Source organism: Mobula birostris, chromosome 32 (assembly GCF_030028105.1).
Source record: "Mobula birostris isolate sMobBir1 chromosome 32, sMobBir1.hap1, whole genome shotgun sequence".
Taxonomy (NCBI): domain Eukaryota; kingdom Metazoa; phylum Chordata; class Chondrichthyes; order Myliobatiformes; family Myliobatidae; genus Mobula; species Mobula birostris.
In genome coordinates this window covers 3,299,175-3,323,282 of record NC_092401.1, presented here as the reverse complement: position 1 = coordinate 3,323,282, position 24,108 = coordinate 3,299,175, and the positions used below count along the sequence as shown (strand labels likewise).

The 24,108-nt window shown below is 44.7% G+C and overlaps 1 protein-coding gene across 5 annotated transcripts in view; it reads left to right on the top strand.

Moving 5' to 3' along the window:
• LOC140191037 (uncharacterized) overlaps positions 1-24,108 on the top strand; it is a 101,825-nt gene that overhangs the window by 34,303 nt on the left and 43,414 nt on the right. For 4 of the 5 annotated variants that reach the window (XM_072248091.1, XM_072248093.1, XM_072248090.1 and 1 more), the window contains 2 exons: positions 20,243-20,293; positions 21,414-21,467. In XM_072248091.1, coding sequence (XP_072104192.1) covers positions 20,243-20,293; positions 21,414-21,467 — 105 coding nt within the window. The remainder of the gene's footprint in view (positions 1-20,242; positions 20,294-21,413; positions 21,468-24,108) is intronic. The other variant, XM_072248092.1, reaches the window with a different exon arrangement.

Below are 24,108 nucleotides of genomic sequence, written 5' to 3'. Positions count from 1 at the left end.
AGGTATTGGAGTGGCCATCACAAAGCCCTGACCTCAATCTGATAGAAGATTTATAGGCAGAACTATAGGCAGTGTGCAAGCAAGGAGGCCTACAAACCCGACTCAGTTACACCAGTTCTGTCTGGAGGAATGGAACAAAATTCCAGCAACTTATTGTGAGAAACTTGTGGAAGGCTACCCAAAATGTTTGACCCAAGTTAAACAATTTAAAGGCAATGCTACCAAATACTGACAAAGTGTATGTAAACTTCTGACCCACTGGGAAACTGATGAAAGAAATAAAATCTGAAATAAATCATTCTCTCTACTATTATTCTGACATTTCACATTCTTAAAATAAAGTAGTGATCCTAACTGACCTAAGACAGGGAATGTTTTCTAGGATTAAATGTCAGGAATTGTGAAAAACTGAGTTTAAATGTATTTGGCTAAAGTGTATGTAAACTTTTGACTTCAACTGTATACCTACTTGAAGTCAATTCCTATCTTCCTTCTAGCTCACTATGTATTCTTGTTTGGTGTTATTTGGCAATTTGGAGATTATATCCTGTACCTCAAAGTCCAACTCATTCTTATTTAGACTGAGGAAAGCGGAGGTCCATATGTCCACTCTGGGATTCTCCACTTCACTTCATTCCTGTTCGCAAACAACTTTTCACTTCTGCTCTCCGAGTTCATTCTACTTACAGTGAAATTCACACGGCAACCAGAATGACAACAGAAAGTTTCTTTGGCAAATAAAGTGGATGACCTTTGACCACAAGTAAAGGTGTCAAAGGTTACAGGGAGAAGGCAGGTAAATGGGGTTGAGAGAGATAATAAATCAGCCATGATGGAATGATAGAACTTAATGGGCAAAATGTCCTAATTCTGCACCTGTATCTTAGGGTTTTATGATCTTGTTTCTGATCCAATTTTCTCTCCATGATTATACAGTGCTTTGTTGTCCATGAACTCCATTCATGCTAACAAACCTATTACGTAGCTGTTTATAAGTTATCGTACTGCCTGGATTGCCTTCTAGCTTGTGTATCAACTAATGTAGACTACTAGGATGCAACATCCTTGCAACCAATGGAAGGTCTGTCCTGTCAGCTCGAACCAGTTTGGCTAATCTCCCCGACCTCTCATTAAAAAGGTATTTTTGTCCACAGAAACATCACTCACTGAGTGTTTTCTTTTGTTTTGTTATGCCATTTGCTGTAAACTCTAGAGACTGTTGTGAGTGAAAAACCCTAGAGATCAGGTGTTACTGAGGCACTCAAATCACCCCATCTGGATATTTGCATTAACGAACAGGTGACAGGCGTACCTAATAAAGTAAGGACTGAGTATAAATGGAAATGAAGTTGATCTTGATCTTTGATTTTTGTGCTGGGTGCCCAATTATTACATCATTCAGGCCCTCTTGCTCTACAACTAGGTTTCCTTCAGTCTCTAACAGGCTGCACATCTCTCTGTTTACAATCCACTTCCTCTTCATGTACATACAGAATATTTTTACCTTCCCTTTTATGTTTGTTGCAAATCTTTTCTCATGATCTCTTTTTGCCTCGGTTGCTACTTTTGCAAACTTTGCTCTCAGCTTGCACACTCATATAAGCAACTGTTGAATGCTTTTTCTCAGGATTTAGAGTTAGGAATTAAAAACTAAATCAGTAAACAGAGTTCTAGGGAGTGTTACTGTGGTAACTGTTCCTTGGAGAAGGTGATCTTTATACAAGTTTATCCTGACAGAAATTTGTAAAGCTATGAGGCATAAATAGGGTAGGTAGTCAGAATTTTTGACATAGGGTCAAAACTTCAAAAACTAAAAAAACTTACATTTAAGGCAAAGGGAGTATTTAGAAAGTTTAAAGTAGATGTGAGGGCAAAGTTATGCACAAAAGGTGGTGCGTGCCTGGAACTGGCTACCTGTAGTGGTGCTGGATCAGGTATGCAATACTGTGTAATAGTCTTAGGCACCCTAACTATCTATTTATCTGCCCAAGACTTTTGCATGCTACTGTGGTAATTTTATGCATTGCACTATACTACTGCTGTAAAAAAAACAAATTTCATGACAAATGTGACTGATGACAAACCTGATTCTGATATGGGTCTCTATTGCGGACTGAGAGTGGGAAGGGGGCAGGGAGAGGGGAATCATGGTTGGGAAATGGGGAAGGGAGAGGGGAGGGAGCAGGAAGCACCAGAGGGACATTCTGTAATGATCAATAAACTAATTGTGTGGAATCAAATAACCTTGCCTGCTATCTCAGTGCTGAATTTGTCTGCACCCGCGTCACCCACACCCCTGCTGTGGCACTCCACCCTCGCCATTTCCAACATCCTTTGCTCCCAGCAGATTTACAAACTCACTCCTTGCTCCACATTGACAAATACAGTACTGTGCCAAAGTCTTAGGCACCCTGGTTATATATATGAGCGTAAGACTTTTGCACAGCACTGTAGCAGTGGTGTTTGAGAAGCTTTCAGGTAGGCATGTGAATTAGCAGAGAATGTTCTACTCCCACCCAGAAGAAAATGCCTGCACTCCTGCGGCAGCTGGAATCCATTCAGAACCATAGGGCCGTCTCCGAAACGCTTGTTCCTATGTATGCCACGTCCAGAAGAGTGGTGCTTGTAAACAGCTGATGGATCCTGAGAATTTTGTAATTCAGAGGTTCTTCAGAAGTCAAGAATGAGGTATAAAAGTTGTTGGCTACATTCAGCGGCCACTTTATTCGATACCTCCTGTACCTAATAAAATGGCTATTGCTCAAATCACCCGATCTGGCACCAACAATCATTCCACAGTCAAAGTCGCTTAGAATTAGAATCAGAATCAGGTTTAATATCACGGACACATGATGTTTAATTTGTCATTTTATGGTAACAGTACATCATAAAAATACTGTAAATTACAATAAGAAATACTTATATCAAATTAAATGTAGTACAAAAGTATTGTGGTTGTGTACATGGGTTCATTGTCTATCGAAATCTGATGGCAGAGGGGAAGAAACTGTTTCTGAATCACTGAGTTTGTGTCTTCAGACTCCTGTACCTCCACCTTAATGGTAACAATGAGAAAAAACCAAGCCCTGGGTGATGGGGGTCCTTAACGATGGATGTCACCTGTTTGAGGCATTTCCTTTTGAAGGTGTCCTTGATGCTGAGAAGGTGTGTTTGCAACTTCCTGCAGCTTTTTTCCGATCCTTTGCTGTGGACCCTGCAAACCAGACGGTGATGCAACCAGTTAGAATGCCCTCCACCGGACATCTATAGAGTTTTGCTAGAATCTTTAGTGGCATACCAAATCTCCTCAAATTCCGAATGAAATATATCTACTGTCATGCCTTCTTTGTAATTGCACCAACTTGTTGGGCCCAGGATAGATCTTCAGAGATGTTGACATCCAGGAACCTGAAACTGCTCACTCTGTCCACTCCTGATCCTCGATGAGGACTGGTTTGTGTTCCCTCAATTTTCCCTTTCTGAAATCCATAATCAATTCCTTGGTCTTACTGACATTGAGTGCAAAGTTGTTGTTGTCACACCATTCAACCAGCTGGTCTACCTCCCTCCTGTACGTCTCCTTATCACCATCTGAAATTCTGCCACCTACACTCATGTCGTCAGCAAGTTTATTGATGGCATTTGAGCTCTGCCTAGCCACACGGTTGTGGATGTCGAGGGAGTAGAACAGTGGGTTAAACATGCATCCTTGAGGTACGCCTGTGTTGATTGTCAGCGAGGAGGGGTTATTATCTGTGATCTGCATAGACCGTGATCTCCCAGTAAGGAAGTCAAGGATTCAATTGCAGAGGACTATACAAAGACCCAGGTTTTCGAGCTTGTTGATTAGAACTGAGGGTATGATTGTGTTGAAAACTGAGCAGCAATCAATAAACAGCAGGCTTCCATAGGTATTACTGTTGTCCGTGTGATCCAAGGCCGACTGGGGAGCCAGTGAGATTGCATCCAGTGTGGACCTATTGTGACAGGCAAATTGCAGCCAGCTCGGGTCCTTGTTTAGGTGGAAGCTGATTTTGGCCATGGCCAACCTCTCAAAGCACTTTGTTGTCGTGTGAATGAAGTTACCGGAGAAAGGTACTGGTAGGTACAAAGCAGCTTCTTTATTTGGTAAAACAAGGTACAGCAGGCATCATGTGGGGACGCTTTCAGTCGAAAAGTCTGGCTGACCCAACATGGGGGCTGATATTTTCATGTGCTAAACTTCAAAGGACTATTCCATATTTACAATGTATACAGTGCTTTCTTTGAAACTACATACAACCTTCACATCCTCCCGATTTGCACCCACACCACAGACATCCAAATGAATTTTAATCAGCATTGTCTGCTCTGGGATTTACAGCTTTTAGGAAGCCATTGTTCAGAGCTGTACTCCAAGTTAAATCCACAATACATTTTCAGATGTGAGGACTGGTAGCCAAAATCAGTTGCTAAATGTATATGTCCTAATCTTCAAAATTACTCTAAGTCCCTCCTCTCGGCCCACCTGGACAAAAATAAATTTGAACCAAGAAAGGCCAACCTAAAGGAGGATCTACTTAAATAGGGCAGCAAAAATGCCCTGCCTTGGAATTCCCCCCAATTATTTTATGTGCATCTCCATCTACCCTATCATAACTAACCTCCACCTACAAAATGCTGAGCAGGGAGATTGTTCCAGAAATTTGAACAACAATCTTTAGAAATGAGGTTCGCCTGCTGGCTGACTGCAGCTTAATCACATTCTCTGTCTTCACCCCTTCCTTCTCTGGTAGCTATAACCCTCTCTTTCCAGGGGTACCAGCAAGGCAAGTGCACAAGTCCCAGAGACCATTCCACTTTAGCATGCTGTTCACGGGTTCTGTCACGGTCTCAGTGTCTCCTTCCTTTGCGTTTCCTGTGCGTGTGTTTTCATCATCTGTGGTCAGTCCGGTCAGGTGTGGCCAGCTGGTGTTCATGGCTTAGATTCTCCGGAATTACACGATTACTGGGTACACTTCATCCCCCGCTCTGTCTGTGGGAGCAACAAGAGGGTGAGTCATATGGTTTAACCAGAGTCCACTCACAGACACAAGTGTCACTTGTTGAAAGTACCATCTTTGGTCCTATCCAACTAGGAGCAATCCCTGCCCTTTCAGACAGCACCCTCACCATGATTTGATCTCCCGGCTGTGCCAGGACTAACTCGTTTCCCTCTGGCTCTCTCTGATCAGCAATGTGCTACTGCTGTTTCACTCGGTCCCTCAACACTTTAAGTTGGTTACAAAGGCCTTTCAGATACTGTGTCATTCTAACCCTGTAGACTCCAGGCTCACCACAACCTGTAATTACCCCATCAGTCATTCGTGGGGGCTGAGACCCAGTGTGCAGTTTGGGGTTGCTAGTAATTCCATCAGGATTCCTGGTAATACATCAACCATGCCTTTCGCATTTCAGCCGTTGCTTTGCCTAAGGTGTTCTTGATTGTTCGGTTCATCCTTTCTACCATTCCTGAACTCTGAGAGTGGTAGGGTATACGGAACCATTGTTGAATCCCTGACAGTTGGCATATTTCCTTCATCACTCTCCCTGTGAAATGTGCTCCCTGATCCAAGTCCACCTGGACTGGGTTCCCCGCCTTGGGAGGATTTCCTGAACTAGGATCCATGCAGCGGTGTGGGCGGTGCAGTTGCTTGTTGGGAAAGCCCCTACCCACTGGGTGAAGTGATCGATAATTACTAGACAGTAGCATTTCCCCTTGTTTTTTGGCAAGGACCCCGTGAAGTCTATCTGGATGTTTTCCCAGGGTCCCTCGGCCGTGGCTGATTTGCCAGCTGTAGCTTTCTGCCCTTCCTGGGGTTATGCTGGGCACAAATGATACAACAGTGGCAGAATTTCTCAACATCCCTGCCCATCCCTGGCCACCACCAATCCTGTCAGAGAGTTTTGATCACTCTCTGCCTTCCCTGATGCATCACTCCATGATATAACTTCAGTAGTATCTTCCTAATACATGGTTGTGCCAAGAGATGTGCTGGCATTGGAGAGGGTCCAGAGGAGGTTCACAAGGATGATTCCAGGAATGAAAGGGTTACCATACTAGGAATGTTTGGTGGCTCTGGATCTGTAATCGCTGGAATTTATAAGGAAGAGGAGGAATCTCATTGAAACCTTTCGAGGCTGAGACAGAGTAGATGTGAAAGGATGTTTCCTTTGGTGGGAGAGTCTAGGACAAGAAGGCACAGATTCAGGATAGAGGAGCCTCCATTCAAAACAGAGATGTGGAGAAATTTCTTTACCCAGAGGGTGGTGAATTTATGGAATTTGTTGCCACATGCAGCTGTGGAGGCCAGGTTGTTGGGTGTATTTAAGGCAGAGATTAGAAACATAGAAAACCTACAGCACAATACAGGCCCTTTGGCCCACAATGCTGTGTCGAACATGTACTTACTTTAGAAATTATCTAGGGTTATTCATCTATCTATTTTTCTAAGCTCCATATATATCTATCCAAGAGTCTCTAAAAGACCCTACCGCTTGATTTTGAGAAAAGATGGGGCTCATTTGCTCGTTATTATCATTTGAGCTAATTGATAGATTTTTTCCACGATCTAATTGTAAATTTTTTAGTATATTTTCATTTCTTGCTGGTGGTTTGATGTTTATTTTTAGAAGCTTTTTGTATGACGCATGGCTCCGGGGTTGTACACCTAATGGGTTCTTTTTTTTCCCTCACTTTTTCTGCTTAGTAGGTTTTTTTTGTTATCGCAAAATTTTTTTTTATCTTTAAGATAATGTCTTTTTTGAGACATTGTAAGTGTTGTTACTTCAATGTACTCATGGTATTTCTTTTGTATAATATAACAAAAAAAAGATTTGAAAAGAAAAGAAATAAAAGACCCTACCGTATCCGCCTCCACCACCACCGGTGGCAGCCCAATGCACGCACTCACCACTCTCTGCATAAAAATCTTACACCTGATATCTCCTCTGTACCTACTTCCAAATACATTAAAACTGTGCTGTTTCCTGCTAGCCATTTCAGCCCTGGGAGAAAGGCTCTGACTATCCACTCGATCAATGCATCTCATCATCTTATACACCTACATCAGGTCACCTCTCATCCTCCATCGCTCCAAGGAAAAAAGGCCGAGTTCACTCAATCTATTCTCATAAGGCATGCTCCCCAATCCAGGCAACATACTTGTAGATCTCCTCTGCACCCTTTCTATGGTTTCCACATGCTTCTTATAGTGAGGCGACCAGAATTAAGCACAGTACTCCAAGTGGGGTCTGACCAAGTCCTATATAGCTACAACATTACCTCTTGGCTCCTAACCTCCATCCCATGGTTGATGAAGGCCAATGCACTTTATGCTTTCTGAACCACAGAGTCAACCAGTGCAGCAGCCATAAGTGTCCTATGGACTCGAACCCAAAGATCTCTCTGATCCTCCACACTGCCAAGAGTCTTACCATTAATACTATATTCTGTCATCATATTTGACCTACCAAAATGAACCACCTCATATTTATCTGGATCGAACTCCATCGGCCACTTCTCAGCCCATTTTTTTGCATCCGATCAATGTCCTCTGTAACCTCTGACAGCCCTCCACACCACCTACAGCACCTCCAACCTTTGTGTCATCAGCAAATTTACTAACCCATCCCTCCACATCTTCATCCAGGTAATTCATGAAAATCACAAAGAGTAGGGGTCCCAGAACAGATCTCTGAGGCACACCACTGGCCACCGACCTCCATGTGGAACATGACCTGTCTACAAACACACTTGCCTTCTGTGGGTAAGCCAGTTCTGGATCCACAAAGCAACGTCCCCTTGGATCCCATGCTTTCTTACTTTCTCAATAAGCCTTGCATGGGGTACCTTGTCAAATGCCTTGCTGAAATCCATGTACACAACATCTACTACTCTACCATCATCAATGTGTATAGTCACATCCTCAAAAAATTCAATAAAGCTCGTAAGGCACAACCTGCCTTTGACAAAGCCATGCTGACTATTCCTAATCATATTATGCCTCTCCAAATGTTCATAAGTCCTGCCTCTCAGGATCTTCTCCATCAACTTACCAACCACTAAAGTAAAACTGACTAGTCTATAATTTCCTGTGCTATCTCTATTCCCTTTCTTGAATAATGGAACAACATCCACAACCCTCCAATCCTCCAGAACCTCTGCCGTCCCCATTGATGATTAAGGATCATCATCAGAGGCTCAGCAATCCCCTCCCTCGCCTCCCACTGTAGCCTGGGGTACATCTCGTTCGGTCCCAGTGACTTATCCAATTTGATGCTCTCCAAACGCTCCTGCACATCCTTTTCTTAATATCTAGATGCTCAAGCTTTTCAGTCCACTGTAAGTCATCCCTAAATCGCCAGGATCCTTTTCCATAGTGAATACGGAAGCAAAGTACTCATTAAGTACCTCTGCTATCTCCTCCCGTTCCATACACACTTTTCCACTGTCACATTTGATTGGTCCTATTCTCTCACATCTTATCCTCTTGCTCTTAACGTTCTTGTAGAATGCCTTGGGGTTTTCCTTAATCCTGTCCACTAAGGCCTTCTCATGGCCCCTTCTGACTCTCCTAATTTCTTTCTTAAGCTCTTTCCTGCTAGCCTTATAGTCTTCTAGATCTCTATCATTACCTAGCTTTTTGAACCTTTTGTAAGCTCTTCTTTTCTTCTTGATTAGATTTACAGCAGCCTTTGTACTCTATGGTTTCTGTACCCTACCATCCTTTCCCTGTCTCATTGGAATGTACCTATGTAGAACTCCACACAAATATCCCCTGAACATTTGCCACACTTCTTCTGTACATTTCCCTGAGAACATCTGTTCCCAATTTATACTTCCAAATTCCTGCCTGATAGCCTCATATTTCCCCTTACTCCAAATAAACACTTTCCTAACTTGTCTGTTCCTATCCCTCTCCAATGCTACGGTAAAGGAGATGGAATTGTGATCACTATCTCCAAAATGCTCTCCCACTCAGTGATCTGACACCCTGACCAGGTTCATTTCCCAGTACCAGATCAAGTACAGCCTCTCCTCTTGTAGGCTTATCTACATATTGTGTCAAGAAACCTTCTTGAACACACCTAACAAACTCCACCCCATCTAAACCCCTTGCTCTAGCGAGATGCCAATCAATATTTGGGAAATTAAAATCTTTCACCATGACCACCTTGTTATTATTACACCTTTCCAGAATCTGTCTCCCTATCTGCTACTCGATGTCCCTGTTACTATTGGGTGGTCTATAAAAAACAGCCATTAGAGTTATTGACCCCTTCTTGTTCCTAACTTCCACCCACAGAGACTCCATAGATAATTCCTCCATGTCTTCCTCCTTTTCTGCAGCTGTGACACTGTCTCTGATCAACAGTGCCACACCCCTACCTCTTTTGCCTCCCTCCCTGTCGTTTCTGAAACTTCTGGCACTTGAAGTAACCATTCCTGCCCCTGAGCCATCCAAGTCTCTGTAATGGCCACAACATCATAGCTCCAAATACTGATCCACGCTCTAAGTTCATCTGATTGTTCATAATGCTTCTTGCATTAAAATAGACACATCTCAAACCATTTGTCTGAGCACGTCCCTTCTCTGTCACCTGCCTATCCACCCTCTCGCATTGTCTCCAAGCTTTCTCTATTTGTGAGCCAACTGCCTCTTTCTCTGTCTCTTCAGTTCGGTTCCCACCCCCAACAATCCTAGTTTAAACTCTCCCCAATAGCCTTAGTAAACTTCCCTGCCAGGATGTTTGTCCCCCTGGGATTCAAGTGCAACCCGACCTTTTTGTACAGGTTACTCCTGCTGCAAAAGAGGTCCCAATGATCTAGAAATCTGAATCCCTGCCCCCTGCTCCAATCCCTCAGCCACGCATTTATCCTCCACCTCACTCTATTCCGATACTCACTGTCACATGGCACAGGCAGTAATCCCAAGGTGACTACCTTTGTGGTCCTTCTTCTCAACTTCCTTCCTAACTCCCTGTCATCTGCTTTCAGGACCTCCTCCCTTTTCCTGCCTATGTCGTTGGTACCAATATGTACCACAACCTCTGGCTGTTCTCCTTCCCACTTCAGGATATCTTGGACACGATCAGAATCATCCCTGACCCTGGCACCTGGCAGGCAAACTACCATCCGTGCTTCTTTTCTGCGTCCACAGAATTGCCTGTCTGACCCCCCCTAACTACAGTCCCCTATCACTGCTGCCATCTTCTTCCTTTCCCCTGCCCTTCTGAGCCACAGGGCCAGACGCTGTGCCAGAGGTGCGGCCACTGTTGCTTCCCCTCGTATTCAAATTTACAAAACTATGAGGGGTATAGACAGAGTAAAGGCAAGTAGGCTCTTTCCACTTAGATTAGGAGAGATAAATATGAGAGGACATGGCTTTAGGGTGAAAGGAGAAAGGTTTGGGGAACATTAGGGGGAACTTCTTCACTCAGAGAGCTGTGGGAGTGTGGAACGAGCTGCCATCTGACGTGGTAAATGCGGGCTCACTCTTAAGTTTTAAGAATAAATTGGATAGATACATGGATGGGAGAGGCCTGGAGGGTTATGGACTGGGTGCAGGTCAATAGGAATAGCGGAATAAAGTTTCGGCAAAGACTAGAAGGGTCGAATGTCCTGTTTTCTGTGCTGTAGTGTTCTATGATTCTATGGTTCAAGCAGGAGTACTTATTGTCAAGGAGTGCAGCCACAGGGGTGCTCTCTAGCCTTTGACTCCTGCCCTTCCCTCTCCTTACTGTTAACCACTTATCTGTCTCCCCAGGCCCCAGTGTGACTACCTGCCTATAGCTCCTCTCTATCACCTCCTCACTTTCCCTGACCAGATGTAGGTCATCGAGCTGCATCTCCAGTTCCCCAACACAGTCCCTAAGGAGCTGCAGCTCGATGCATCTGGCGCAGATGTGGCTGGAGAGGAGGCTGGGAGTCTCCCAGACCTCCCACATCTGACACCGAGCACAGAACACCAGCCTCACACACATACTTCCTGTCTGTATTCTACACAGGCAACCTACCTCACCTCGACCTGTTATCGCCAGAGCCCCATTGAGCCAAAGCCTTCCTACTTTGTCTCCCTCTACACTGATGCCCGCTCTATAAGGTGTCTTCTTTTAAACTCTTCTCGCTGTTCTCACTGGCTGACATCCACGTGCTTGCACAGTCGTGCCCCATCAAACCGCTGAACAAATAACCCTTTATGGCCAGCAAAGAATCCCGATGGGTCATATTGATTAACAATAGACGAGATCATCATTAAGACCATGCCAACATTGCAACCCATTGTGGCAAGCCCTGCAACAATCCTGAATGGCCAGTCTACAGAACATAACAGTTTTTCAGTCCTGGATATTGCTAATAGAGTTTGGGGGCTCCCCTTAGCACTTGAATCCCGTGACCGATTTGCCTTCACCTTGGGTGGGCAGCAATATGCATGGGCCATATTCCCCCAGGGATTCCACAATAGTCCAGCCATTTTTCATAAGGTCATGGCGCAGACTTTGAAAGAGCTCAAACTAACACCCTGCTGGTTGACCTGCTTACAACAGGCAGATGGTCCACTAATGCTTTGGAAGATGAAGCAGGTCATTTAGAGGCAATAGCCAGTGTTTTAGATATACTGTGAGACAAGAGGTTTAAAATCAGTCCACACAAGGCTCAGATAGGAAAGCAAATCGTACAATACCTAGGCTACCCCATTCCCCAGGGGAGGAAGGATGTCAGATGAAGATGTTCAGCGATCAGCTTCATGCCCCGACCAATAAACATAAGAGGAGTGAGGAGGGTAATGGGTCTATTCAGTTAGAGCTATCATTTCATACCAGGGGTCTCAGTCCTAGTGGCCCCAATACAGGCCTTGATTAATGGTGGGAAGCACCCCCTCCTGGAGGAAGTAATTTGGGGCTAGATGAGGAAAAGGCTTTTACAGATATCACGGAAGTCTTGGTCTCAGCGCCCCTGTGAGGATTACCAGATGCGGCTCACTCCTTCCACCTATCCTGCAGCAATGCAGGGCCACGGGGACACAAGAAAGCCAGTGGCATATAACAGACGCCCATTGCAGTAGGACTTCCCTGCTGCATCGCAGCTTTAGGCTGTGCAGCACAGGCTGTGCAAGTAAGCAAATCAATTGTAATGATGGGACAACTCGTACAACACACACCCCTTACCACTGTAGAGCTCCTGAATACGGGGAGGCTGAGGGCAGACACTGACAGCAGGAGCGCTGGTATTCGGCACGGCACCTAATACAACAATTGCTGGAAGCAGTGTGTCTGCCAGCAGAGGTGGCAGTGATTAAAGCTAAAGCTCACCAGAAAGGGGGGGGGGGGGGGGAAGGAACAGAAAGGAAATGAGTGGGCAGACATCAGTGTGAAGAAGGCAGCAGAGGAACAAGAGGCAATTGAAAGTGCAATTCTGCAGGAAGAATCAACGGAAGCCAGTTCAGTAAAATTATATGAAAAGGTGGAGACAGAAGAGAAGGAGAAATGGAGGAGAAAAGGGGCAAAGGAGGGAACAGACTTCTTCCTCCCTGAACACACGTGGAGGAAGGAGTTCATCAGACCATCAGACATAGGAGCAGAATTAGGCCATTTGGCCCATCGAGTCTGCTCTACCATTCAATCATGGCTGATCCTTTTTTTTCTCCTCTTTATCCCTATTTCCCGGCCTTCTCCCCGTAACCTTTGATGCCATGTCCATTCAAGAACCTATCAATCAGTTGCTTTGTGGATTCAGAACTGGCTTGCCCACAGAAGGCAAAGAGTGGTTGTAGATCAGTCATATTCTGCATGGAGGTCAGTGACCAGTGGTGTGCCTCAGGGATCTGTTCTGGGACCCCTACGCTTCGTGATTTTTATAAATGACCTGGATGAGGAAGTGGAGGGATGGGTTAGTAAATTTGCCGATGACACAGATGTTGGAGGTGTTGTGGATAGTGTGGAGGGCTGTCAGAGGTTACAGCGGGACATTGATAGGATGCAAAACTGGGCTGAGAAGTAGCAGATGGCATTCAACCCAGATAAGTGTGAGGTGGGTAGGTTAAATATGATGGCTGAATATGGTATTAATGGTAAGACTCTTGGCAGTGTGGAGGATCAGAGGGATCTTGGGGTCTGAGTCCATAGGACATTCAAAGCTGCTGCGCAGAATGAGTCTGTGGTTAAGAAAGCATACAGTGCGTTGGCCTTCATCAATCGTGGGATTGAGTTTAGGAGCCGAGAGGTAATGTTGCAGCTATGTAGGACCCTGGTCAGACCCCACTTGGAGTACTGTGCTCAGTTCTAGTCACCTCACTATAGGAAGAAAGTGGAAACTATAGAAAGGGTGCAGAGGAGATTTACAAGAATGTTGCCTGGATTGGGGAGCATGCCTTACGAGAATAGGTTGAGTGAACTTGGTCTTTTCTCCTTGGAGTGACGGAGAAGGAGAGGTGACCAGATAGAGGTGTATAAGATGATGAGAGGCATTGATCGTGTGGATAGTCAGAAGCTTTTTCTGAGGGCTGAAATGACTAGCACGAGAGGGCACAGTTTTTAATGTGCTTGGAAGTAGGTACAGAGGAGCTATCAAGGGTAAGTTTTTTTACGCAGAAAGTGGTGAGTGCGTGGTATGGACTGCTGGCGGCAGTGGTGGAGGCGGATACGATAGGGTCTTTTAAGAGACTCCTGAACAGGTACTTGGAGCTTAGAAAAATAGAGGGAGTATGGGTAACCCTAGGTAATTTCTCAGGTGTTTGGCACAGCTTTGTGGGCCGAAGGACCTGTATTGTGCTGTAGGTTTTCTATGCTTCTATGTTTCTAACACTTGACGCATTTCCCGGGCGTTTTAGTTCCATCATTGTACCCTGAACAGCGGTCAGTGTGTCAGTTTTTATAGGGTTCTGCTTATGGGGTTAATGCAGGCCCCCCTCTATTTTAACTGGATTTATCTTTTCTTGACTACAGTCTTGCTTGTGTCTAGCTCACACTGCTGGGAACTGCTGACAAAGTAACCCACAGACACCATCCTGGCTCCAGTCTCTGATGATCGGGACAGCTGCGATAATGTTAGCCAGGTTGTCTGTGCTAGTGGTTATATGTGTTCACTGCCCCCGACTTGTCCATATTATTTTTCCCTTCCCTGAATCTATAATGGCCCCAGCTTCCGTTAGGATGTCTGTTCCAAGGATGGTACCCTCATCATTTGGACAGACCCAAAAGTACACTGGAAACTGCACTCTGCCAATTTTGAGTTTTTGCGACTGGCTTCCATTTGTTATGAATCACCATAAATTGCATGTTGCACATTTAGACGGAGACCTAACGTAAAGATTTTTACTCCTCATGTATATGAAGGATGTAAGTAATAAAGTCAAATCAATTCAATTCTTCTTTCTGCTTTCACTGTTTTCCCTCCTACATGCTTAATATGAATAGCCTGTCCAGTTGTTGGCAAGGATGGGTCAATTATCAATACAGATGCCCCGGTGTTCACCAGCATATCTCATTGCCGAATCCCTAACAATGCTGTTGTGTACATCCGTGGGTCACCAGTGCTGGCAATGGGGGTGGCAGCCACATCTTTTCCTGACCTAGAAATAGTCTTCACCAGCTCTATGATCTGATTGACTGTCAGATTAATCAGCCTGGGCTCTGAAGGGGTGAGAGATTGCTGTATCTGCTGTATTTCCCTTCCTTTTCTTTGGATGCTGCCTTTAACCATGTCCCGATAGGCCACAACTGTAGCGTATCAACTCCTTTATCCTCCCACGTCTATCCTAGCATTCCTTGCTATGTGCCCTGGCTGCTGGCACAAAAAACAAACCTTTTGGGACATCACAGAAGCTTCATCCACCATGGATATTTTATGATTTCTCTTGCACTTTCATTGGTCTATCTCATGGGCCCATGAAACTCTTGCAGAGCAGATCAACCTCACCGCTATCCCTAAATCTAAAATTCCTGGTGTGCTGAGTTTGACAGATGACACAATAGCCACAGCTCTACACACCGTCCTTACACATCTGGAGAAGAAGGATGCTTATGTGAGAATGCTGTTCTTGGACTACAGTTCAGCATTCAACACCATAATTTCCTCCAGGCTTGACAAGAAGCTCAGAGACCTCGGCCTTCACCCTGCCTTGTGCAGCTGGATCCTGGATTTCTTGCCAGATCGCTGGCAGGTAGTAAGAGTGGGCTCACTCACCTCTGCCCCTCTGACCCTCAACACAGGTGCCCCCCAGGATTGTGTACTAAGCCCCCTCCTTTAATCTCTGTATACCCATGACTATGACGCCACCCACAGCTCCAATCTGCTAATTAAATTTGCTGACAACACTACACTGATTGGCCTAATCTCAAATAATAATGAGGCAGCCTACAGAGAAGTCTTCACCCTGACACAGTGGTGTCAATAAACAACCTCTCCCTCAGTGTCGCAAAAACAAAGGAGCTGGTTGTGGACTACAGGAAGAACGGAGACAGGCTAACCCCTATTGACATCAATGGATCTGGGGTTGAGAGGGTGAACGGCTTTAAATTCCTCAGCATACACTTCACCGAGGATCTCACTTCATCTGTATATTCAGGTTGTGTGGTGTAAAGGGCACAACAGCGACTCTTTCACCTCAGGCGGCTGAAGAAGTTTGGTATGGGCCCCCCCAAATCCTAAGAACTTTCTACAGGGGTACAATTGAGAGCATCCTGACTGGCTGCATCACTGTCTGGTAGGGGAACTGATTTCCCTCAATCGCAGGATCGTACGGACAGCCCAGCGCATCTGTAGATGTGAACTTCCCACTATTCAGGACATTTACAAAGACAGGTGTGTAAAAAGGGCCTGAAGGATCATTGGGGACCCGAGTCACCCCAGCTACAAACTGTTCCAGCTGCTGCCATCCAGGAAGTGGTGTCGCAGCATAAACGCCAGAACCAACAGATTCCGGGACAACAGGAATTCTGCAGATGCTGGAAATTCAAGCAACACACATCAAAGTTGCTGGTGAACGCAGCAGGCCAGGCAGCATCTCTAGGAAGAGGTGCAATCAACGTTTCAGGCCGAGACCCTTCGTCAGGACAGCTTTCGGGACAGCTTCTTCCACCAGGCCATCAGACTGATTAACTCATACTGATGCAAGTGTATTTCTATGTTATATCAACCGTCCTGTTGTACATACTATTCATTACAAATTACTATAAATTGCACATTGCACATTTAGACGGAGATGTAATGTAAATTTTTACTCCTCATGTATATGAATTCAGGATGTAAGTAATAAAGTCAATTCAATTCACCTCAGGTCTTCCTTCATCATGTTCAGGAAGACTAGGTCGTTCCTCCCTGAATTATTCAACCCTGAATACATCTCATACACACGATATTTATGTTCTGCGTAATCCATGGCTGTCTCATCAGCTCTTTGAATCTCCGACATTATCGTTCCCTAGTTACTCTCACACCGCCCCCCCAACAGGTGCTGTCTCACTTCCCCTTTAAAAGAACGATATCTTCCTTCATTGCTGGCATTCCCAGATGTTGCCCATATACCATACGGGTCCACATATTCCTCGGGCACTTCGCTTTTACCAATACGCATATACCTTTAGGGTGCATCTGGTGAATTCCAACCATTTCCACTAGCCTGCACCAGAATTCCAAATTCCCACATGTGGCTTTGTGAGGGCAACTCTGACAAAATTCTTTGTCTATCCCCAGGGGTGAAAGGCTTATGAATGGTCGTAATCAGAGTCACGGGCTGGCTCGGATCATTAGGGTTCTTGCCCTGATGTTGCCTGATCTGAATAGATAATGATGTTCCTGACAGATATATCTGGGTAAAACTCTCCCTAAATTATCTTCACACTACGCAAAATAAAAATGACGGGTAGCAGTTAACCCACAGAGTATGTACTCCTCAATCTGCCGCTTTTGAGCACCTGAACTCATGATGCCTGCTGTATTCCTAAGCATTATACTCGCAAAACACATATGCTGAAGTGCAGCTCCCCGAATGAGTATACATGCCGCCAATCAGGTGACCCGAACCGTCAGTCATCTCCCTTCGCAACTGATGGCTCTGTCTCACAAAATTATCACGCAAAGTTTAGTCTCTTACGTAAACACACTTTAATATCTACCAGTTCAGCTGTCTGTGTTCATGATACCTCGTGTTCCCATGTACCGCCGACCCAAACAGATCCAAGTGCGAGCGCTAATTTCTAAAAATACTCAAACTGTCAAGATCGCTGGCCATTCGATGGGTCTCACGAAGGTACCGCACTCTTGATGCCAAATGTAGTTCCGTGAATGAAGTCACTGGAGAAGAGTGACTTTGTTCGACAAAACAAGGTACAGCAGGCATCAGATGGAGTCGCTTTCGGTCAAAAGGTCCGGCTGGCCCAACATGGAGCTCGTTATTTTTACGTGCTGAACATCAAAGAACAATTCCATTTTTACAAATGTATACAATGCTTTCTTTGAAACTACATACAACCTTCACACTCCCCTATTTGCATCCACACCACAGACCATTAGATGAATTTTAATCAGCATTGTCTGGGCTGGGATCCATGCCTTTTAGGAACCCATTGTTCAAAGCTGCACTCCAAGTTAAATTTTCAGATGTGAGGACTGGTAGCCAAAGTCAATAGCTAAATCTATATGTCCTAAACCCAAAAATCACTCTAACACACTTCATCACAGTAGTTAAGGCAGCTCACCCAGCTCTTCTTGAGCACTAGAATGATTGTAGCCCTTTTGAAGCAGGTGGCAACCTCTGACAGCAGTAGTGAGAGATTGAAGATGGTCATCATTTTTCAAATTTTTCTGATGTTTGAAGACAACTGAACCTCTTAAACACAGAAAACCCACAGCACAATACAGGCCCTTCACCCCACATGTACTTACTTTAGAAATTACCTAGGGTTACCCATAGCCCTTTATTTTTCTGAGTTCCATGTACCTATCCAGGAGTCTCTTAAAAGACCCTATCGTATCCGCCTCCTCCACCATTGCCGGCAGCCCATTTCATGCACTCATCACTCTCTGCATGAAAAAAACTTACCCCTGACATCTCCTCTGTACCTACTTCCAAGCACCTTAAAACTGTGCCCTCTCGTGCTAACCATTTCAGCCCTGGGAAAAAGCCTCTGACTGTCCACATGATCAATGATCAATGCCTCTCATCATCTTATACAGTTCTATCAGGTCACCTCTCATCCTCCGTCCCTCCAAGGAGAAAAGGCCAAGTTCACTCAATCTATTCTCGTAAAGCATGCTCCCCAATCCAGGCAACATCCTTATAAATCTCCTCTGCACCCTTTCTAGAGTTTCCACATCCTTCCTGTAGTGAGGCGACCAGAACTGAGCACAGTACTCCAAGTGGGGTCTGACCAGGGTTCTACACAGCTGTAACATTACCTCTCAACTCTTGAACTCAATCCCATGGTTGATGAAAGCCAATGCTCCATTTGCCTTTTTAACCACATAGTCAACCTGCGCATCATCTTTGAGCATACTATGGACTCGGACCCCAAGATCCCTCTGATTCTCCACACTGCTAAGAGTCTTACCATTAATACTATATTCTGCCATCATATTTGACATACCAAAATGAACCACCTCACACTTATCTGGGTTGAACTCCATCTGCCACTTCTCAGCCTAGTTTTGCATCCTGTCAATGTCCCGCTGTAACCTCTGACAGCCCTCCACACTATCCACAACACCCCTAACCTTTGTGTCATCAGTAAATTTACTAACCTATTCTTCCACTTCCTCACCCAGGTCATTTATAAAAATCACAAAGAGAAGAAGTCCCAGAACAGATCCCTGAAGCACTCCACTGGTCATGGACCTCCATGCAGAATATGACCCATCAACAACCATTCTTTGCCTTCTGTGGACAAGCCAGTTCTGGATCCACAAAGCAATGTCCCCTTGGACCCCATGCCTCTTTACTTTCTCAATAAGCTTTGCACAGGGTACCTTATCAAATGCTTTACTGAAATCCATATACACACATATACTGCTCTACCTTCAACAATGTGTTTAGTCACATCCTCAAAAGATTCATTCAGGTTCATAAGGCATGGACTGCCTTTTACAACTGACTATTCCTAATAATATTAGACCATAAGACCATAAGACAAAGGAGCAGAAGTCGGCCATTCAGCTCATCGAGTCTGCTCTGCCATTTTATCATGAGCTGATCCATTCTCCCATTTAGTCCCACTCCCCCGCCTTCTCACCATAACCTTTGATGCCCTGGCTACTCAGATACCTATCAATCTCTGTCTTAAATACACCCAATGACTTGGCCTCCACTGCTGCCCGTGGCAACAAATTCCATAGGTTCACCACCCTCTGGCTAAAAAAATTTCTTCACATTTCTGTTCTGAATGGGCGCCCTTCAATCCTTAAGTCATGCCCTCTCGTACTAGACTCCCCCATCATGGGAAACAACTTTGCCACATCCACTCTGTCCATGCCTTTCAACATTCGAAATGTTTCTATGAGGTCTCCCCTCATTCTTCTAAACTCCCAAGGAATACAGTCCAAGAGCAGACAAACGTTCCTCATATGTTAACCCTCTCATTTCCGGAATCATTCTAGTGAATCTTCTCTGTACCCTCTCCAACGTCAGCACATCCTTTCTTAAATAAGGAGACCAAAACTGCCCACAGTACTCCAAGTGAGGTCTCACCAGCGCCCTATAGAGCCTCAACATCACATCCCTGCTCCTATACTCTATTCCTCTAGAAATTATGCCTCTCCAAATGTTCTTAAATCCTGCATCTCAGGATTTTTCCATCAACTTATAATATAAGTTGATTAATATTCAGTGGATTTTTTTTGCATGTTGCACCATTCTCTGTGAACTCTAGAGATTGTTGTACATGAAACTCCCAAGAGATCAGTAGTTTCTGAGATACCCAAACTATCCCATCTGGCACCAACAACCATTTCATGGTTAAATGCACTTACATCACATTTCTTCCCCCATTCTGATGTTTGATGGGAGCATAAACTGAATCTCTTGATCATGTCTGTGTGCTTTTATGTACTGAGTTGCAGCCACATGATTGGCTGATTACATAATTGCATTAACGTGCAGGTGTACAGGTGTACCTAATAAAGTGGCCACTGAGTGTCAGTATTCAATCATTTGTCATCTGATGCTGAAGGCTGTTTGTTTTTAAATTTGATAATGGAATTATTTCCCTGATTTTGTCTTCTCTCCAGTAAAAAACCTGAAGATTATGATGGCTGAGATAGAGGACACCCACAATGAAAGTAAGGCAATCAGATCGGTTCTGCTGATGGTTCTCATTCTTGCAAAGTCTCCAATACATCCTGTTCAAGAGCGAAGGAGAGACTGGGGATCAGTAGAGAATATTTTTCTGATTGTCAACATTGGCACAACTATATAAATATCTTTTTCGGCTACATTACAGTAGAGACTAAATAGTAAACAGCTCACAATGGGATTCAGAATGGTTGAGCAATGTTCATTATTGTGGGAACTGGCTGGACTACAGTTGATGCTGTAACACAGTAGGGGGGGTGATTGATAAGTTCGTGGCCTAAGGTAGAAGGAGATGGGTTATACGGCTCTCCTTACATGCACATGCAGTTCAATGCCTTGAGTGATTATGCAGAAAGTTTGAAGTTAATAGCTCATCTCCTTCTACCTTAGGCCACAAACTTATCAATCACCCCTTCTGTGGACACTTTCTGGAGGTCCAAGATCTGTATGCTCCATGACCACTGGCCAAGTGTGTAAATGTAGGAGGGGACTATGCTGAAAAATAAATGTGCTAGGTTTTCTAAAATCGACTCCTTCTACCTTAGGCCACAAACTTATCATCATCCCTCGTACTCCCAGGGAGTCACTGCACCCATACCATCAGAGAGGTGGGGAGAGTACAACAGTACCATAGCTAGCCCTGAATTTGATGTGGGAGGCACCGTACTCATAGGATTTCCCATGGGGAAGCCCAGTGAGTCTGGCACCATTTGGGGCATGAGATTTTCCAATTCATCCCCATTCTCTGCTGGACACAATCATGATGTCAGGAAATATTCAGCAAGTTGAGGAGCAAATTTCAAGGGTGAATCGGTTGCACTCGAGGTTGATGACTGTCCAGCAGAAGGATCAGAGTTTAGTTGTACAAAACCAAAGTGGGGATTGTCTACAACTGAATCTGAGCCCCCGAACACTGAGACCAAGAAAGTTCACTGACAATCCAATGTTTGCACATTCCCCTGAAGGGTAAATGGTTGCTCTGTGTTTGATTGGCTAGTTTGGAATTCATCATTAAGCAGAAAGTCTTCCTTTTTTTTGTCTATGTCTCTGGATGTTGATGTTTGCCTGGTGTTTATTTGATAATGGAATTATTTTTCTGCCTTTAAGTGGAAAGAAACATAACGGTCAAATGGGGTAATCTGGCCCAGAATCAAGAAACATGTAAGTTGATCAGATTTATTCTGAAGGTTGTTTATATTTACCCTATCTTTGTCCCTCATGATTTTATACACCTCTATAAAATCATCACTCATTCCAATCATTTTGAGTGAATAAAGTCCAAACCTACTCAATTTCTCTCCATAACTCAGTCCCGATGACATCCTTGTTAATCCCCTCTACACTCCTTCCAAATCAATGGCATCCAAATGCAGCCTCACCAGCGATTTCTAGAGCTGCAACGTACCACTCCAACTTCCACACTCAGTGCCCAGACTGATGAAGGCAGGCGACTGGGGTTGAGAGGGGTCATAAATCAGCCATGATGGAATAGCAGAGCAGACCTGATGGGCCAAATGGCCTAATGTTGCTTCATTATCTTATGGCCTTATGGTCTAACCCGGTGCGTGCTTCTGATTAGCAGTGTAGACACGTGGATATTTGATATCTCTGTTGGATATTTCACAGTAGATTATAAGTAACAACCTGGTTAAAACAGCCTACAAAGAGATTCAGAATGGGCGTACCAACAATCTTTATCTTTCTGTAGCAATTGGACAGGGTAGCATTGATAAAGTCATATAGCATGGACACAAGCCCTTCAGCCCAACCAGTCTGTGCTGAGCACACCACCTGCCCTGCTCATCACAATTTTCTGTATTTGAGCCATATTCCTCTAAGCCCCACCACCTTCCTGTACCTAGTGAAGTTCCTCTTCTATAATGCTATCATGTCTGACTCAGCCATTTTTTCAGGCAACTCATTCCATATATTCCCCACCCTCTGAAAAAGTACTCTCTCAGGTCCATTTTAAATCTTTCTCCTCTCACTCTATTATGACCCCTAGTTTTGGACTCCCCCTGACCTGGGGAGAGAACAGTGACCTTCCACCTTATGTGTGCCTCCCAAAATATTGAAAACTTTTATAAGGATGCTACTCATTCTCCTAATTTCCAAGCAATAAAGACCAAGCTGACCAAACTCCCCATCTGGTCCTGACAACATCCTCGTAAATCTTTACTACACTCTTCCCAGTTTAACCACATTTTTCCCATAATGAAGTGGCAAAAGCTGTACACAACACAGAAGCACCTCAGGGCTATGTACTGAGTCCCCTCCTTTACTCCCGGTATACCCATGACTGTATCGCTGGCAGGTGGTCACAGTGGGATCACTCACTTCTGCCCCTCTGACCTTCAATACAGATGCCCCTCAGGGCTGTGTACTGAGTCCCCTCCTTTACTCTCTGTATACCCATGACTATGTCACCACCCACAGCTCCAATCCGCTAATTAAATTTGCTGACGGCACTACGTTGATTGGCCTTATCTCAAATATAATGAGGTGGCCTACAGGGAAGTAGTCATCTCTCTGACACAGTGGGGTTAAGCAAGCAACTTCTCCTTCAATGTCGCAAAAAAAAAGGATCTGGTTGTGGATTACAGGAGGAATGGAAACAGGCTGACTACTGCTGGCATCAATGGATCTGGGGTTGAGAGGGTAAACAGCTTCAAGTTCCTCGGCATCCACATCACTGAGGATCTCATGTGGTCTGTACACGCCAGCTGTGTGGTGAAAATGGCACAACAGCGCCTCTCACCTCAGATGGTTGAGGAAGTTTGGTATTGGCCCCCAAATCCTAAGAACTTTCTACAGGTGCACAATTGAGAGGATTCTGACTGGCTGCATCACTGCCTGGTATGGGAACTGTACCTCCCTTAATCGCAGGACTCTGCAGAGTGGTGTGGACAGCCCAGCGCATCTGTAGTTGTGAACTTCCCATGATTCAGGATATTTACAAGGACAGGTGTGTAATAAGGGTCCGTAGGATCACTGGGGACCCAAGCCATCCCAAACACAATCTATTCCAGCTGCTACCATCTGAGAAGCGGTACTGCAGCATAAAAGCCAAGACCAACAGGCTCTGCCCTTATCAACTCCGGAGACCTTCCATCCTCAGCCACAAAACTCATCATTCCCACACCCCGCACTGCTCGGTTTTACCTACTCCCCATGATCCACAAGCCTGACTGTCCCTTTTTGAAACTTTAACTGATCGTTTCCACTGATTCTGCCCGACCTGCTGAGTTCCTCCAGCGTGCTGTGAGTGTTGCTTTGACCCCAGCATCTGCAGAATATTTTGTGCTTACTCTATATTATATTGTCTGTTCTATTTATTATAAATTATTATAAATTACTATGGTTGTACATTGCACATTTAGATGGAGACATAACATAAAGATTTTTACTCCTCATGTATGTGAAAAATGTAAGGAATAAAGTCAGTTCAATTCAATACCCCCAGTGCCACACTAACTACTTATACAACTGCATAATGTCCCAGCTCCTGCACTCAATGCCCAGTTAAACGATGGCCAGTGTGCTCAACATCTTTTTCTTCTCCATTAATAAACATCCCTTGTACATTCTCATCCAAATCATTGATGGAGGTGACAAATGGAAATGGGCTTACCACCACCCCCTGGGGAATACAACAAGTCATAGGCCTCCAGTCTGATGATACAGAATATTTCTCTGACTGGCAGTGTAGGCATATGACTGCTTTCTTGGTCACTTCCTTTCTTGCTACAAGGGACATTCCTTAGAATGTAGGAGAATGAGGTAAGTTTTCAAAATTGTGAGA